The following is a 16,089-nucleotide window of genomic DNA, read 5'->3' as shown; positions in this document are numbered from 1 at the left end:
CCTCAACATTGGGAATCAACCCTGTGATCCAGAAACCAGATGGAGAATAAAAATTCAGAGATGGTGGGTATCTGAGACGGGTGTTGGTGAAGCCAAGAATACCTGATCGGAAGTAGACAGGATTAGTGTCCAATTATCCCAGGACAGGTGCAGCTCAGGGTTAGATACAGAGTAAAGCTCCCTCTACACCGTCCCCATCAAACACTCCCAGGACAGGTACAGCACGGGGTTTGATACAGAGTAAAGCTCCCTCTACACTGTCCCCATCAAACACTCCCAGGACAGGTACAGCACAGGGTTAGATACAGAGTAAAGCTCCCTCTACACTGTCACCATCAAACACTCCCAGGACAGGTCCAGCACAGGGTTAGATACAGAGTAAAGCTGCTTCTACACTGTCCCCATCAAACACTCCCAGGACAGGTACAGCACGGGGTTAGATACAGAGTAAAGCTCCCTCTACACTGTCCCCATCAAACACTCCCAGGACAGGTACAGCACAGGGTTAGATACAGAGTAAAGCTCCCTCTACACTGTCACCATCAAACACTCCCAGGACAGGTCCAGCACAGGGTTAGATACAGAGTAAAGCTGCTTCTACACTGTCCCCATCAAACACTCCCAGGACAGGTACAGCACGGAGTTAGATACAGAGTGAAGCTCCCTCTATACTGTCCCCATCAAACACTCCCAGGACAGGTACAGCACGAGGTTAGATACAGAGTAAAGCTCGCTATATACTGTCCCCATCAAACACTCTCAGGACAGGTACAGCATGGGGTTAGATAGAGTAAAGTTCCCTCTGTACTGTCCCCATCAAACACTCCCAGGACAGGTACAGCATGAGGTTAGATACAGAGTAAAGCTCCCTCTATACTGTCCCCATCAAACCACTCCCAGGACAGGTACAGCACGGGGTTAGATAGAGTAAAGTTCCCCCTACACTGTCCCCATCAAACACTCCCAGGACAGGTACAGCATGAGGTTAGATACAGAGTAAAGCTCCCTCTACATTGTCCCCATCAAACACTCCCAGGACAGGTACAGCACGGGGTTAGATACAGAGTAAAGCTCCCTCTACACCGTCCCATCAAACACTCCCAGGACAGGTACAGCACGGAGTTAGATACAGAGTAAAGCTCCCTCTACACTGTCCTCATCAAACACTCCCAGGACAGGTACAGCACAGGGTTAGATACAGAGTAAAGCTCCCTCTACACTGTCCCCATTAAACACTCCCAGGGCAGGTACAGCACGGGGTTAGATACAGAGTAAATCTCCCTCTACACTGTCCCCATTAAACACTCCCAGGACAGGTACAGCACAGGGTTGGGTATAGACTCTGTATTAAAATTGTCAGTCAGTGGGTAGGGCTGATAGCAGATTCTGTCTGGGTCTGAAATGATAGGTGGGGGAGGAAGGATGGGAGAGGAGGGGGGAAACAGCAAAAGGGGAAGTGCAGCAATCAGTATGTCTGGATGAAGATCAGGCTGAATGTCGGACAAGTTCCTTTCCACATACAATCTACAAGCGTTCAGAACTGAATCCCCTCCCTCTGACTATGGGGGTGGGGTTAGTGGGCCGAGGAGTTTTCAATCCCTTCCTCCAACCTGCCGTTCAATCCGCAGCCGCCATCTCCTCGTCAGAGACCTGTTCAGGGGAGAGCGTGTGCAGGTTGTTGACACGGATGCTAGTTATACCAGGGCAGGTCGCCATCAGGGTGCTGATCTCGGTCAGCGTCACCCCTGTCCCGTCCAGGTTCAGCTGGTTCACCTTGGTCTGGCTGAGCTGCCTCAGGCCTGGAAAGCAGAGCACACAAAGTCACGGGTCAGCTCGGTCTCCCAAGAGTCACAAACCCACAAACCCTTCGGGTCACTCTAGGTCAGTTGCATAAGATGCAACTTATGCGGCATTACATAGAAATGGCCATAAGAAACAGGCTGCGTAACACCATCAGCTCTCCACACGGGCAGGATGCTAAACCCATGTGTCTGCCTTGTTCCGGCATCTCTTTATCTTCAATCACCAATCTAACCTGTTCTTCAATGATCTCCGCCTCCATCGCTAACTCTGGCAATGAACCCCTCATAACCATTTACGGAAAAAAATTCTGCCTACTCCTCATTCTAAATCTCTTTCATCTAATCTTGTTCCCGATCAGTCAGTCTCCGGAAAGTCGGGTTCTGTCAACTCTGTTCCCATCCCCTTGTCGTTTTAAGTATCCCTATCACATTATTCCTTAACCTCCCTTTGTTCCAATAAAACCACCACCCCTCTCACTGCCACCCTCAAACTCCCCCCACAATATTTTTCAAGTCTTTTGATTTTCTCAGAGCAGACAGCATCCTGGACTCAATCAAAAACAGAATTACCTGGAAAAACTCAGCAGGTCTGGCAGCATCGGCGGAGAAGAAAAGAGTTGACGTTTCGAGTCCTCGTGACCCTTCGACAGAACTTGAGTCCGAGTTTAAGAAAGAGTTGAAATATAAGCTGGTTTAAGGTGTGTGTGTGGGGGGCGGAAAGAGAGAGAGAGAGAGAGAGAAGTGGAGTGGGGGTGTGGTTGTAGGGACAAACAAGCAGTGATAGAAGCAGATCATCAAAAGATGTCAACAACAATAGTACAAAAGAACACATAGGTGTTAAAGTTAAAGTTGGTGATATTATCTAAACGAATGTGCTAATTAAGAATGGATGGTAGGGCACTCAAGGTATAGCTCTAGTGGGGTTTTTTTTATATAATGGAAATAGGTGGGAAAAGGAAAATCTTTATAATTTATTGGAAGAAAAAAAAAGGAAGGGGGAAACAGAAAGGGGGTGGGGATGGGGGAGGGAGCTCACGACCTAAAGCTGATGAATTCAATATTCAGTCCGGAAGGCTGTAAAGTCCCTAGTCGGAAAATGAGGTGTTGTTCCTCCAGTTTGCGTTGGGCTTCACTGGAACAATGCAGCAAGCCAAGGACAGACATGTGGGCAAGAGAGCAGGGTGGAGTTTTAAAATGGCAAGCGACAGGGAGGTTTGGGTCATTCTTGCGGACAGACCGCAGGTGTTCTGCAAAGCGGTCGCCCAGTTTACGTTTGGTCTCTCCAGTGTAGAGGAGACCACATTGGGAGCAACGAATGCAGTACACTAAGTTGGGGGAAATGCAAGTGAAATGCTGCTTCACTTGAAAGGAGTGTTTGGGTCCTTGGACGGTGAGGAGAGAGGAAGTGAAGGGGCACGTGTTGCATCTTTTGCGTGGGCATGGGGTGGTGCCATAGGAGGGGGTTGAGGAGTAGGGGGTGATGGAGGAGTGGACCAGGGTGTCCCGGAGGGAGCGGTCCCTACGGAATGCCGATAAGGGGGGTGAAGGGAAGATGTGTTTGGTGGTGGCATCATGCTGGAGTTGGCGGAAATGGCGGAGGATGATCCTTTGAATGCGGAGGCTGGTGGGGTGATAAGTGAGGACAAGGGGGACCCTATCATGTTTCTGGGAGGGAGGAGAAGGCGTGAGGGCGGATGCGCGGGAGATGGGCCGGACACGGTTGAGGGCCCTGTCAACGACCGTGGGTGGAAAACCTCGGTTAAGGAAGAAGGAGGACATGTCAGAGGAACTGTTTTTGAATGTAGCATCATCGGAACAGATGCGACGGAGGCGAAGGAACTGAGAGAATGGGATGGAGTCCTTACAGGAAGCGGGGTGTGAGGAGCTGTAGTTTTTATCCTGGTCTCAATGTTATTTCTGGAGTACGGAACTCAAACCTGCACCCAGTGCCCCAAACTGCTCGCTCCAATCCCCATTCAGGCTCCTTCCCAACTCAGGCTTACGGGGAACACGGCAACTCCAGGAGTCAGGCAAAATTCCATCAGCCAAAGGTACTTCTGGCTTTGCACCAGGAGAGAGAGAGAGTCTCCTTAGAGGAAAGCTACAGGGACATCATGGGAACCCCACCAAACAAACGCGCCTATTCAAAGAGACAGCCACATTCAGGCTAAAAACATTTGTCAGATTTATTTATGCGTTGGTGAACAATTAGAATAGACAATACAGGATGAAATTGGAGAAATACGAGTTGATCAGCGTAGATTTATAAAAGGCAAGTCTTACTTGATAAACTGGAATTATTAGAGGAATTAACAGTGAGGGAATATAGTGTGGATACTTAATTTGGATTTCTAAAAAGCATGTGAAAAGGTAGCATAGAAGAAACTTCAAATCACACGGAATAGGAACTTAGAGGACTAGAGGATGTTTCCTCTTGTGAGAAAATCCAGAACTAGGGGTCACAGTTTAAAAATAAGGGGTCTCCGATTTTAAAATGGGGATGATGAGAACATTTCTTTCTCTGAGGGTCGTGAGTCTTTCACACATTCTTCCTCAGAAGGCAACGGAAGCAAAGTCTTTGAATATTTTTAAGGCAGGGCTAGACAGATTCTTGGTAAACAAGGGGGTGATAGGTTATCGTGGATAGCGGGAATGCAGGGTTGAGGTTACAATCAAATCAGCCATGATCTTATTGAACAGCAGAGCAGGCTCGAGGGGCCTGCTCCTGCTCCCAATCCGTATGTTCAAATGTAGGAATGACTGGATGAAGTGGACCAAGGTCGATCTAGTTCACCTTCTATCATCCTGACAGTCACGTGATACAATAATGGAGTTATTGAGCAACCACAGTGGATCAATCTCTATCGATGAATCTACAACAGACCCAGACATGAGGGGAGGAAAACTCCCAGTGGGGGAGTGGGGTCAAAGTTACCTGTTCCTCCTGAGCACACTCCACACCCAGCAAAAGTCACCTCTCCAATCACTCTCATGGTATTTTCGAAGGTAAATCTATTTAATTTGGTTTGGAGTGAATCGATAATAGCTCCTTTCACCCTCTCCCTAGGAATCCTTTTCCATAGATTGGCAACTCACTCACTGAAATCGAGTTCCTACCGGTTAGCTCTGGATTGCCCCTGTTCAAGCTCAGGCTGTCTCCTCTCGTTCTCCTGTTCTGGACAAGCCCTGTCGTGGCCTGAATGCAAAAGTCACTGGTCAGCTGATGAGACCAGGGACTAGAAGAAGATTTCAGTTAGCCAGCAGCAGCAGCCTTTGCAGTGGGTGGGGGGAGCGGGGGAGGGGGGAGGAGGGGGGGAGGGGATGCGGGGAGGGGGAGGGGGGGGTTCAGGTTAGGGTGAAGTACCTCGATCGGTGATGCGAGTCCGGCTCAAGTTCAATTTGACCAGTTGTTTGCAGTGCAGCAGTCCCTGTGTCACCACAGTGTCACCGACACGCGTCGAAGCAAGGCTCAAGACCTGACATTGAAGGTGTTAAAGAGCGGCAGCGTTAGTCACCCAGTAAAAGCACCTGAGCACCCTGCCCCCTCCCCTCCCCCTGCCAAACCAGAGTCAAGTCCCACAACCCCAGGGAGGAGGTACACACTCTTAAAGTTGACCAGATTCTGGTCCATGGGTCACATGAGGTCAGTAATAGAACAGGAGCAGTTTGTGATCACATTGACTGTACAGTGGCACAGACAGGCCAATCATTGACTGTACAGCGGCACAGACAGGCCAATCATTGACTGCACAGCGGCACAGACAGGCCAATCATTGACTGTACAGCGGCACAGACAGGCCAATCATTGACTGTACAGCGGCACAGACAGGCCAATCATTGACTGTACAGCGGCACAGACAGGCCAATCATTGACTGTACAGCGGCACAGACAGGTCAATCATTGACTGTACAGCGGCACAGACAGGTCAATCATTGACTGTACAGCGGCACAGACAGGCCAATCATTGACTGTACAGTGGCACAGACAGGCCAATCATTGACTGTACAGTGGCACAGACAGGCCAATCATTGACTGTACAGCAGCACAGACAGGCCAATCATTGACTGTACAGCGGCACAGACAGGCCAATCATTGACTGTACAGTGGCACAGACAGGCCAATCATTGACTGTACAGCGGCACAGACAGGCCAATCATTGACTGTACAGTGGCACAGACAGGCCAATCGGGCCAACTTCCGTGTTCCACACAAACCTCCTCTAACTTTACATCGCCTGTCAATATCATCTTCTATTCCTTTGTCCCTCCCGGGTTTATCCAGCTTCCCCCTTAAATGTGTCTATGCAATTCACCTCAAACACTCCCTGTGGTGGTGAGTTCCACATTCTTACCACTCTCTGAATCCCGAACAAATTTATTTGTGACTATCTTACATCGTTGACCCCTAGTTCTGGTCTCCCCCGCAAGTGGATACATCATCTCTACGTTTACCCTCTCACACCCTTTCATAAATTTAAACCCCTCTGTCAGTTCACCCCCTCAGTCTTCCTGATTCTAGAGAAAAGATCCCTAGCCTGTTAATCTTTCCTGATTGTTATAACCTCTCAGTTCTGGCAATATCCTTGAAAATTATTCATCCCCCATTCACTCCCCTTGCTCCATCTAGCACAAAATCTCTCAGGAAATGCCCTCAAGATGACCACCAGAGGTTGCAAGAGAGCAACAGGATCCAGTGGTACCCCATTCTCCTCCTCAGTCCAAATCTCCCACCTATCCTGTCCCCGACACCCTCTCCCCACACAACCCCAGCTATCCCCTCCCCCATACCCTCTACCCCCCACCTCTCCCCCACAACCCCCAGCTATCCCCTCCCCCATACCACACATACCCCAGCTATTTACTCCCCCTTACCCCAGATATTCCCTCACTATACCCTCCCCCACATCCCCCCAGCTAAACCTGCTCCCACCCCTCCTCCTCCCTTCCCCACATCCCATCCCTTTTCCTTGCCCAGCTTTTCCTTCCTCCACACACCCTTCCTTCACCTCCCCCACTGCCTCCCCGTCCCCCAACCTACCTCTGCCCCCAACTCCCACCCTCTCCCCTTACCCTGGCAAAGCCACTCCTCACGCATTCCCTCCCCGCTGCACATCACATCTGTAACTGCGACCACGAGATTGTCACCGCTTGTTGCAAAACCCATCGGGTTCACTGCACGTGACTCCAGGCCCACGGTAATGCAGTTGCCTGTGAACTATCCCCTGATTGGCCTAGCAAACCACACAGTTGCGTCACAGTAACTGAGTTGGGTAACGCCAGCCTGGCCAGTTTCCTCACTATTTCCCCCCCCCACCCCAGCGACAGTGTCTATATGTGAGCTCCGTCCCAGACCTGTAAATGAGGCAGATTCCTGATACACTGAGCTACTCCTTTGCTGCTGACGCTGGTGCGGTCCAGGCAAAGCTCCTCGAGATTCTTCAGGTGCTGCAGGTGAACTAACCCAGCGTCTGTCATGAGCGTGTTGCTCAGGGAAAGCTTGGTCAACCTGTACAAACAGAGGCAGCCATTACCGAGCTGTCTGACCGGGACACAAAGCAAACGTTTAAAAAAAAGGAAGGAACACATACAAAACTGTAGACTCACCGCACACAGACCCGCCACACTCACTTATATACTCGTACATGCATACTCGCCACATACAAATATCACACACACACACACACACACGTATACACAAGTGTTACACAAACACACACATGCTGTACAGACAGGTGGTGTGGATGCACGCACAGCATGACAATGTGCATACTCCCTACACACCAACACACACTCCCCGTGCACAATTGTGCACAAGCCGCACAAACACAACACGCGTGTGGACACTGCCCCTATTCTAGCAGCCCACATAACGTAGTGATCAGGATGGTCAAGGTGGTAAACTGTTAGGATTAAGGCCAATGGGTCACTCGACACTGATCAGAGGCAAGGTCCTATGCTGTGACCAATCGATTCCTTGACACTCTCAAGAAAGACGCGTGATTGGTCAGTTCCTTGATACAGGACGAACCCATGGCTGGTCAGTTCAGCTCTCTCGGTATGGGTCCTGGTTCATCCACACCATACTGTGTGCCTCAGAACAACCCTGAGCCATGGATTTCTCCGCATGACCTAGCCCAGCTGCTCAAGGTAGAATGTGCTAGCATCGCTCGGCACCTGTCCCAAGGTTTGAGACCTTGTGGCTGACACATGCACTGTTCTGATCGGGTGCCACATTCACAGCTTAGTTAGTGGAGCTGGTTTGAGGGAGGGTTGAAGAATAAGCAGGTAAAGAGTTTACCGCAGCAATCTGGCAAGGTGGCTGATGCCTTGGTCTGTGACCTGTGTATAGTCGGTGAGGTCAAGCTCGATCAGTCTCTCCAGGTGAGACAAGAAGCGGAGTCCAGAGTCGCTCACCGTGTGCCTGTCCGGGAGCTTGAGGTGAGTGAGATTGAGACCTGGAGCAGGAGATGGAAACAATGTGAGTGTCCTGTGTCCTCTCTACATAATCCATTCGCTTCATTAATAAACATGGTAACAGTGCAGCATGGGTGTGAAAATTTAATTTGGTTCAAGAAACACCCAGCACAACAGTTAGAAACACATCCATGCTCAGCCTGCATGTAGACATACTATAAAATACAGAGTAAAGCTCCCTCTACACTGTCCCCATCAAACACTCCCAGGACAGGTACAGCACGGGGTTAGATACAGAGTAAAGCTCCCTCTACACTGTCCCCATCAAACACTCCCAGGACAGGTACAGCACGGGGTTAGATACAGAGTAAAGCTCCCTCTACACTGTCCCCATCAAACACTCCCAGGATAGGTACAGCACGGGGTTAGATACAGAGTAAAGCTCCCTCTACACCGTCCCCATCAAACACTCCCAGGAAGGTACAGCACGGGGTTAGATACAGAGTAAAGCTCCCTCTACACTGTCCCCATCGAACTCTCCCAGGGCAGGTACAGCACAGGGTTAGATACAGAGTAAGGTTGTGTGAATGGGCCAGTTCTAAGTGGGTTGAGAATGTCCTGATGTATTAATGTGTAAAGCCAGAGGAGAGTGCAGGACCTGCCACTGCTCATTTGGAACTCGGTTGAGTGTATCACTACCAGACCTGAGATAATCTTCAGTGTAACATCTCCGCTGAGTGAGTGCAGTCCGTACACACTGAGTGAGGACAGGGTGGGGTGAGAGCTCAGTGCCTGAAGTGAGCTCTCTGTGATATTGTTGTTGTCCAAGTGGAGGGTCTGTAGAGCTGGCAGGTCCTTCAGCGCCGAGACATCACACACCTGGAGGTGGAGAGAGAGAATGAAAACAGGAGCAACCAAGACTGAACACACACGTATTAACACTCACCGCCAAACCCCAAACACAAACACACGTTAATGCTCCCTCCCAATACAACACACACACTCACTAAGACAAACTCATGCATTAACACTGCCCCAACACACACACAATTTTAACATGCAGTATTTAACAGATCACCCACACACATTATTTAACATGTCCGTGTGCTTGCACAAACATTGTATACATATTACATAGAATCTTCAACACTTCCACACACACACTTGCATTCATGTAGCACCTTTAACATAGAAAAATATCCTAAGGTGCTTCACAGGAACATTATAAAACAAAATATGAGACCAGGCTATATAAGGTGATAATAGAACAGGCAGCCCAAAGCTTGGTCAACCAGGTCAGTTTTAAACAGTGTCTTAAAGGAGGAGAGAGGGATGTAAAGGTTTAAGGAAAGGATTCTAGAGCTTGGGGCCCAGCCAGCTGAAGGCACAGTGCCAATGGTGGACCGGTTAAAATCTGGAATGCTCAAGATGTCAGAATTGGTACAGTGCAGAGATCCTGGAGGTTATTGTGATAGGGAGGGGAGAGGCTTAAACCCACTCACACAAGTTTCATCCCCAACCCCCATTCCAAGCTCCTGAAGGTGCTCACTGCTGCCTCTCAATTTACTGATCATAATCCTGCCCATTCCCCAGTGAAACAGACAGACAGAGTGCCAGGAGACTGTGTTAGGAGTCGGGGAACCCAGACTCTCCTCACTCACTTATCCAGCAGACCGCATGGGATAATGATCAGGAGTGAATAGTATCTGCTCACCCACCGCTGAGCTGAGACCCCATGAAGTGTCTGTGAAACCTGGACATCAGTGAAGCACTTCTTCACACAAAGGGGAGTGGAAATCTGGAACTCACTCCCCCAAAAAGCTGTCGAGGCTGGGGGTCAACTGAAAATGTCAAGACTGAGGTTAATAGATTTTTGTTAGGTAAGGGGGTTAAGATTTACAGAGAAATGGAGGGTAAATGGGAGTTAAGACACAGATCAGAATAAACTCGTCTAGTTGCGATGATCATCCTCTCGTGAGTGTCGTCACAGTTCAGGATCGTTTCCGATGACTCACTGACCTTGGTTTGTTTGATGCTCAGAAGCCGGAGCTGGGGAACAGTTCCGGGTAAGACAGTCAGCATTCTCTCAGTGATGCCTGTCTGATTCAGGCTGAGGTGAACAAGTGATGTAGGAGCACACGCCAGATAATCTGTCATTCCTGAGTCGCTTACTTTGGTCTGGTCCAAGATCAGGTGAGAAAGAGAATTCAAACCTTAAAGAGAGACAAATCCAGAACAAACTTTGGGGAATGAAACAGACACTCAAAGACTATGGACCATGTGAATATCTCAATGAAACAGACACTCAAACACTATGGACCGTGTGAATATCTCAATGAAACAGACACTCAAACACTATGGACCGTGTGAATATCTCAGTGAAACAGACACTCAAACACTATGGACCATGTGAATATCTCAATGAAACAGACACTCAAACACTGTGGATAGTGTGAATATCTCATTAACCAAGGAGAAGGAGGAAGAGACATCAATTCCAAACTCCACCATTAACTAACCTGCTCTTTGAAACCTTACATCAGTTTTCTAAAGCTTTCTTCAACCTCATCCAATCTCCTGCTACACACTCAGTACATCCAACCACTCATTCAATCCCTTGCCAAACACTCAGTACATCCAACCACTCATCCAATCCCCTGCCACATACTCAGTACATCCAGTCAATCAAAGGGAGAGTTACCCAGAGCAGAGAGAGGACCAGTGTCGAGAGGGTTAGTTACCCAGAGCAGAGAGAGGACCAGTGTCGAGAGAGTTAGTTACCCAGAGCAGGGAGAGGACCAGTGTCGAGAGGGAGAGTTACCCAGAGCAGACAGAGGATGACTGTAGAGAGACAGAGTTACCCAGAGCAGAGACAAAGGACCAGTGTCCATAGGGAGAGTTACCCAGAGCAGAGACATGAAGCATCATTATGGAAAAGGATAAAGGAGTGAAAGTTCTACATTGAGGGAAGATAAATTTTACGAACCTGAGAGGTGAGCTGATGAGAGTGGATTGGATACAGCTATTGGAAGGAAAAACTGTCCAATCAGTGGGAGGCATTCAAAGGCGAGATTCTACAGGCAGAGTGTAGACATGTCCCCACAAAGAAAAAGGCTTGTACTGCCAAATCTAGAGCCCCTGGTTATCCAGAAACATACAGGGTAAGATAAAGCAGAAAAAGAAAGCTTATGACAGTCACAAAAGACATAATACTGTAGAGAGAAGAGGAATATAGAAGGTATAGGGGTGAAGTAAAAATGGAAATTAGGAAAGCAAAGAGAGGATACGAGAAAATACTGGCAGGTAAAATTAAAGAAAACCCAAAGATGTTTTACCTGCACATTAAGAGCAAGAGAATAACCAAGCAAAAGGTCAAGCCTGTCAGACATGTACATGGTAACTTGTGGATTGATGCTGAAGATGTGGGCAGGGATCTCAATGAGTACTTTGTCTCTGTCTTCACTAAGGAGAGGGAGGATGTAGACATTCTAGTTAAAGAGCAGAAGTGTGAAATATTAAATATAATAAGCTCAGTGAGAGGGGAAGTACTGGAGGGACCGGCATCCTTGAAGGTGGATAAATCACCAGGATTGTATCCCAGGTTGTTGAAAGAAGCCAAAGAGGAAACAGTAGATGCTCTGAGGATCATTTTCCAATTCTCACTAGTTACAGGTGAGGTCCCAGAGGATCAGAGGTCTGTGAACATTGTACCATTATTTCAAAAGGATGCAAGGGATAGGCCACAAAATTATAGACCTGTCAGTCTGACTTCAGTGGTGGGAAAATTATTGGAAACAATTCTGAGAGGCAGGATAAACTGTCATTCAGAAAGACAGGGGTTGATCAGGGACAGTCAGCATGGTTTTGTTAGGGGAAGATTATGTCTTAGTAACTTAATAGAATATTTTGAGGAAGTAACTAGGAGGATTGATGAGGGTAATGCAGTGGATGTTATCTACATGGATTTCAGTAAAGCATTTGACAAGGTCCCACATGGCAGACTGGTCAGGAAAGTGAGATCCCATGGGATACAAGGGAAGGTGGCAGGTTGGATCTAAAATTGGCTCAGTGACAGGAAACAAAGGGCAATGGTCCATGGATGTTTTTGCGAATGGAAAACAGTTTCCAGTGATGTTCCACAGGGCTCAGTGTAGGGACCCCTGCTGTTTGTTGTATGATTTTGACTTAAGTGTGGGAGGCATGATTGGGAAATATGCATATGACATAAAAATTGGCTGCGTAGTTGATAGTGAAGAGGATAGCTATCGATTCCAGAATGATATCAAAGGTTTGGTTGAGTGGGCTGAAAGTGGCAAATGAAACTTAACCTGGAAAAGTGTGAGGTGATGCATTTGGGGAGAGCAAAGGAATGCTCAACAAGCACAGAGTTATTGAGAGGGGTTGAGGAAGTGAGAAACCTTGGCGTGTATGTCCACAGGTCCCTGAAGGTGGCAGGACAGGTGGATAAGGTGGTGAAGAAAGCAAATGGAATGCTTTCCTTTATTGGAAGGTGTACTGAATACAAAAGCTGGGATGTAATGATGGAACTGTATAAAATGCTGGTTAGGCCACAGCTGGAATCTTGTGTACAGTTCTGTGTACATTACAGGAAGGACATAATTGCTCTGGGGAGAGACAGAGGAGATTTACAAGAATGTTGCCAGGGCTGGAAAATTGCAGCTATGAGGAGAGATTGGATAGGCTAGGGTTGTTTTCTTTAGGACAGAGGAGACTAAGGGGTGACCTAATTGAGGTGTACAAAATTATGAGGGACCTAGATAGGGTAGACAGGAAAGACCTGTTTCCCCTAGCTGAGGGGTCCATTACCAAGGGGCACAGATTTAAGGTGATTGGCAGAAGAATTAGAGGGGACGAGGCTGAGACTGAAACACTCAACTCATTTAAAAAGTAGCCAGATCTGCATCTGAGGCGCTGTAACCGGCAAGGCCTTGGACCAGGTGCTGGAAGGTGGGATTAAAATGAGTGGCTAGTTTTTTTGTTCCCTTTTTGGCCGGCGCAGGCACAATGGGCTGAATGGCCTCATTCTGCATTGTAACTCTTCCATGGTTAAACTGGAACCATTCCAACACTGTGCGTGCCCCCAGATGGTATCCTTCCCCCCATCACACCCTCAGCCTCCCTGGCTAACCCGTTTGCTCGTCACTCACTGCATCTCCCACCCCAATTTCACAACACACTCAGCACCCTCCCCCATCTCGTTCACATTCCCGAACCTCCGCTGGGTGTTGACATCCCGACAACTGCACCCCCTCTTCCCCCATAGAACTGAAACCCGGAGTGTAACTATTAGCTGATAAAGTCACCCTCGCAGCACATTCCTTCAGAGTTGGTGAGAATTCGAGACTGACCTTTGAAGCTGCACAAACAGTGATCAGTGAGTTTCACACAGGCCGCAAGGTTCAGGTGTTGCAGCCTCTGCAGGTTCGACACAACTTCCAGCCCGGAATCTACAGCAGGAGAAAGAGGCAGAGTGAGGGAGGGGGGAGATAAGAGAGGGAGGGGGGAGACGAGGGGGTGAGAGGCAAGGGGGGAGCGAGGGGGGAGCATCAGTACTGAGGGAATGCTGCACTGTCTAAGGATCAGTACTGGGGGTGTGCAGCACTGTCAGAGGATCAGTACTGGGGGGTGTGCTGCACTGTCTAAGGATCAGTACTGGGGGGTGTGCAGCACTGTCAGAGGATCAGTACTGGGGGGTGTGCAGCACTGTCAGAGGATCAGTACTGGGGGGTGTGCAGCACTGTCAGAGGGTCAGTACTGAGGGAGTGCTACATGGTTGATGGTTCTGACCTTCAGACAAAATAGGGCGTCTCAGCTGCCTGTAAATGGTCCCATTTTGGTACTGGGATTCTTCCCGGTGCCCTGGTCAATGTTTATCCCTCAGTTAACATCACTGAAAACAGGACATTATCACAATGCTGTTTGTGGGAGAATGATGTGCACAAATACTAGTCTTTCTGTCTTCCTCCTTTCCCAATCTTAAATTCCGCTTCCTGCTGTTGTATATTTCCATCTGCCCCAACTTCTCGTTCCCACACACAAGTCCATGTTTGCCCTGTTAGCGTCAGGCTGTGGAGCCACAAAGAGCATCACAGGCCAGCTCACTGCTGCCCTCACATACCTGGGACCTCTCCCACATCCAGAGACACGCGCTGCCAATTATAGCCTCCTCCCCTCCATCAATGACCCAGCAGTGAGTTGATTCAATGAAGCAATCAGAGAATCTAATGCACCGTATCAGAATAGGAATCATTGAGGAAGCGCAGAACCGAATCAAATTTAACCTGACCTGCCTGGCAATGTGTAACATTTCTACCTGTGGATAGGTGGCATCTGCAAACTCAGAGTCACTTTTCAATATAGCAAACACAGGCAATTGCAGGGACTTCTTGGGCAAGTGAATCGGTGACACAACAGCAGGGGAAGCTCACCTCCAGGGAGGGGGCTTTAATATATGCAATATTACACTTAGTCTGAAGGAATGACAGCGAGAGCGCATTACTTTTAACCGTGCTATACCTACCCTGGGAGTATTTGACAGGGGCAGTGTAGAGGGAACTTTACTCTGCATCTAACCCCATGCTGCACCTGCCCTGGGAGTGTTTGATAGGGACAGTGTAGAGGGAGATTTATTCTGCATCTAACCCCGTGCTGCACCTGCCCTGGGAGTGTTTGATAGGAACAGTGTAGAGGGAGATTTATTCTGCATCTAACCCCGTGCTGCACCTGCCCTGGGAGTGTTTGATGAGACAGTGTAGAGGGAGCTTTACTCTGCATCTAACCCCGTGCTATACCTACCCTGGGAGTATTTGACAGGGGCAGTGTAGAGGGAACTTTACTCTGCATCTAACCCCATGCTGCACCTGCCCTGGGAGTGTTTGATAGGAACAGTGTAGAGGGAGATTTATTCTGCATCTAACCCCGTGCTGTACCTGTCCTGGGAGTGTTTGATGAGACAGTGTAGAGGGAGCTTTACTCTGCATCTAACCCCGTGCTGCACCTGCCCTGGGAGTGTTTGATGAGACAGTGTAGAGGGAGCTTTACTCTGCATCTAACCCCGTGCTGCACCTGCCCTGGGAGTGTTTGATGTGATAGAGGGAGCTTTAATTTGTATCTAACTGTCAGGAAGATATAGTGTTGTTATTGGAATTTATTGTAAGATATCTAACCTTGTGCTGTACCTGCCCTGGGAGTGTTTGAAAGGGACAATATAGATGGAACTTTACTCTGCATCTAACTCATGTTTGATGTGTTACTTCCCTAGTAACATGAAGTACTACACCACTCTACACCTTACTCCTTGACATTGGCTCCTGCTGTCTGATCCATGCCCACGAGATACATGTGTAATCTTACACACTAACTTCCAGCAGGCATATATATCCAGACCTTGGTGTACAGGGAACATTTTCAAAATTTGCAGAGGATACAAGACTTGGAGGCATTGGGAACTGTAAGGTGGACATAATTGAGCTTCAAAAGGACATAGACAAGTTGGTAGAATGGGGGGATAGGTGGCAGATGAAGCTCAATGCAGAAAAATGAGAGGTGGTACATTTTCGTAGGACAAGCATGGACAGACAATATATAGGTACAATTCTTAAGAGGATGCAAATAATCATCTAATTCCCTTTTGAAAGCCTCGAATGAATCTGCCTCCAACAGACTCTCAGGCAGTGACCCTAACCACTCAATGTGTGAACAAGTTATTTCTTGTATCACTTTTGCTACTTTTACCAATCACTTTATTTCTGTACCCTCTGGCTCTCGATCCTTCCGCCAATGGGAACAGTTTCTCCCTATCTACTCTGTCTGGGGCCCCCGTGATTTTGAATCCCTCTATCAAATCTCCTCT

The 16,089-nt window shown here is 48.4% G+C and overlaps 1 protein-coding gene across 1 annotated transcript in view; it reads right to left on the bottom strand.

Moving 5' to 3' along the window:
• Nucleotides 1-1,211: 1,211 nt before the first annotated feature.
• si:ch73-173p19.1 overlaps nt 1,212-16,089 on the bottom strand; it is a 79,376-nt gene continuing 64,498 nt past the window's right edge. Inside the window, exons 11-18 of the mRNA XM_041189044.1 lie at nt 13,586-13,684; nt 10,236-10,429; nt 8,921-9,095; nt 8,101-8,257; nt 7,155-7,308; nt 5,167-5,278; nt 4,920-4,998; nt 1,212-1,799 (exon numbers count right to left, since the gene is read on the bottom strand). Coding sequence (XP_041044978.1) covers nt 1,691-1,799; nt 4,920-4,998; nt 5,167-5,278; nt 7,155-7,308; nt 8,101-8,257; nt 8,921-9,095; nt 10,236-10,429; nt 13,586-13,684 — 1,079 coding nt within the window. The 3' untranslated portion in view covers nt 1,212-1,690. The remainder of the gene's footprint in view (nt 1,800-4,919; nt 4,999-5,166; nt 5,279-7,154; nt 7,309-8,100; nt 8,258-8,920; nt 9,096-10,235; nt 10,430-13,585; nt 13,685-16,089) is intronic.

This window comes from Carcharodon carcharias, chromosome 6 (assembly GCF_017639515.1).
Source record: "Carcharodon carcharias isolate sCarCar2 chromosome 6, sCarCar2.pri, whole genome shotgun sequence".
Taxonomy (NCBI): Eukaryota; Metazoa; Chordata; class Chondrichthyes; order Lamniformes; family Lamnidae; genus Carcharodon; species Carcharodon carcharias.
Note: the sequence above shows the minus strand (reverse complement) of the source record. Positions and strands in the feature narration are given on the sequence as shown.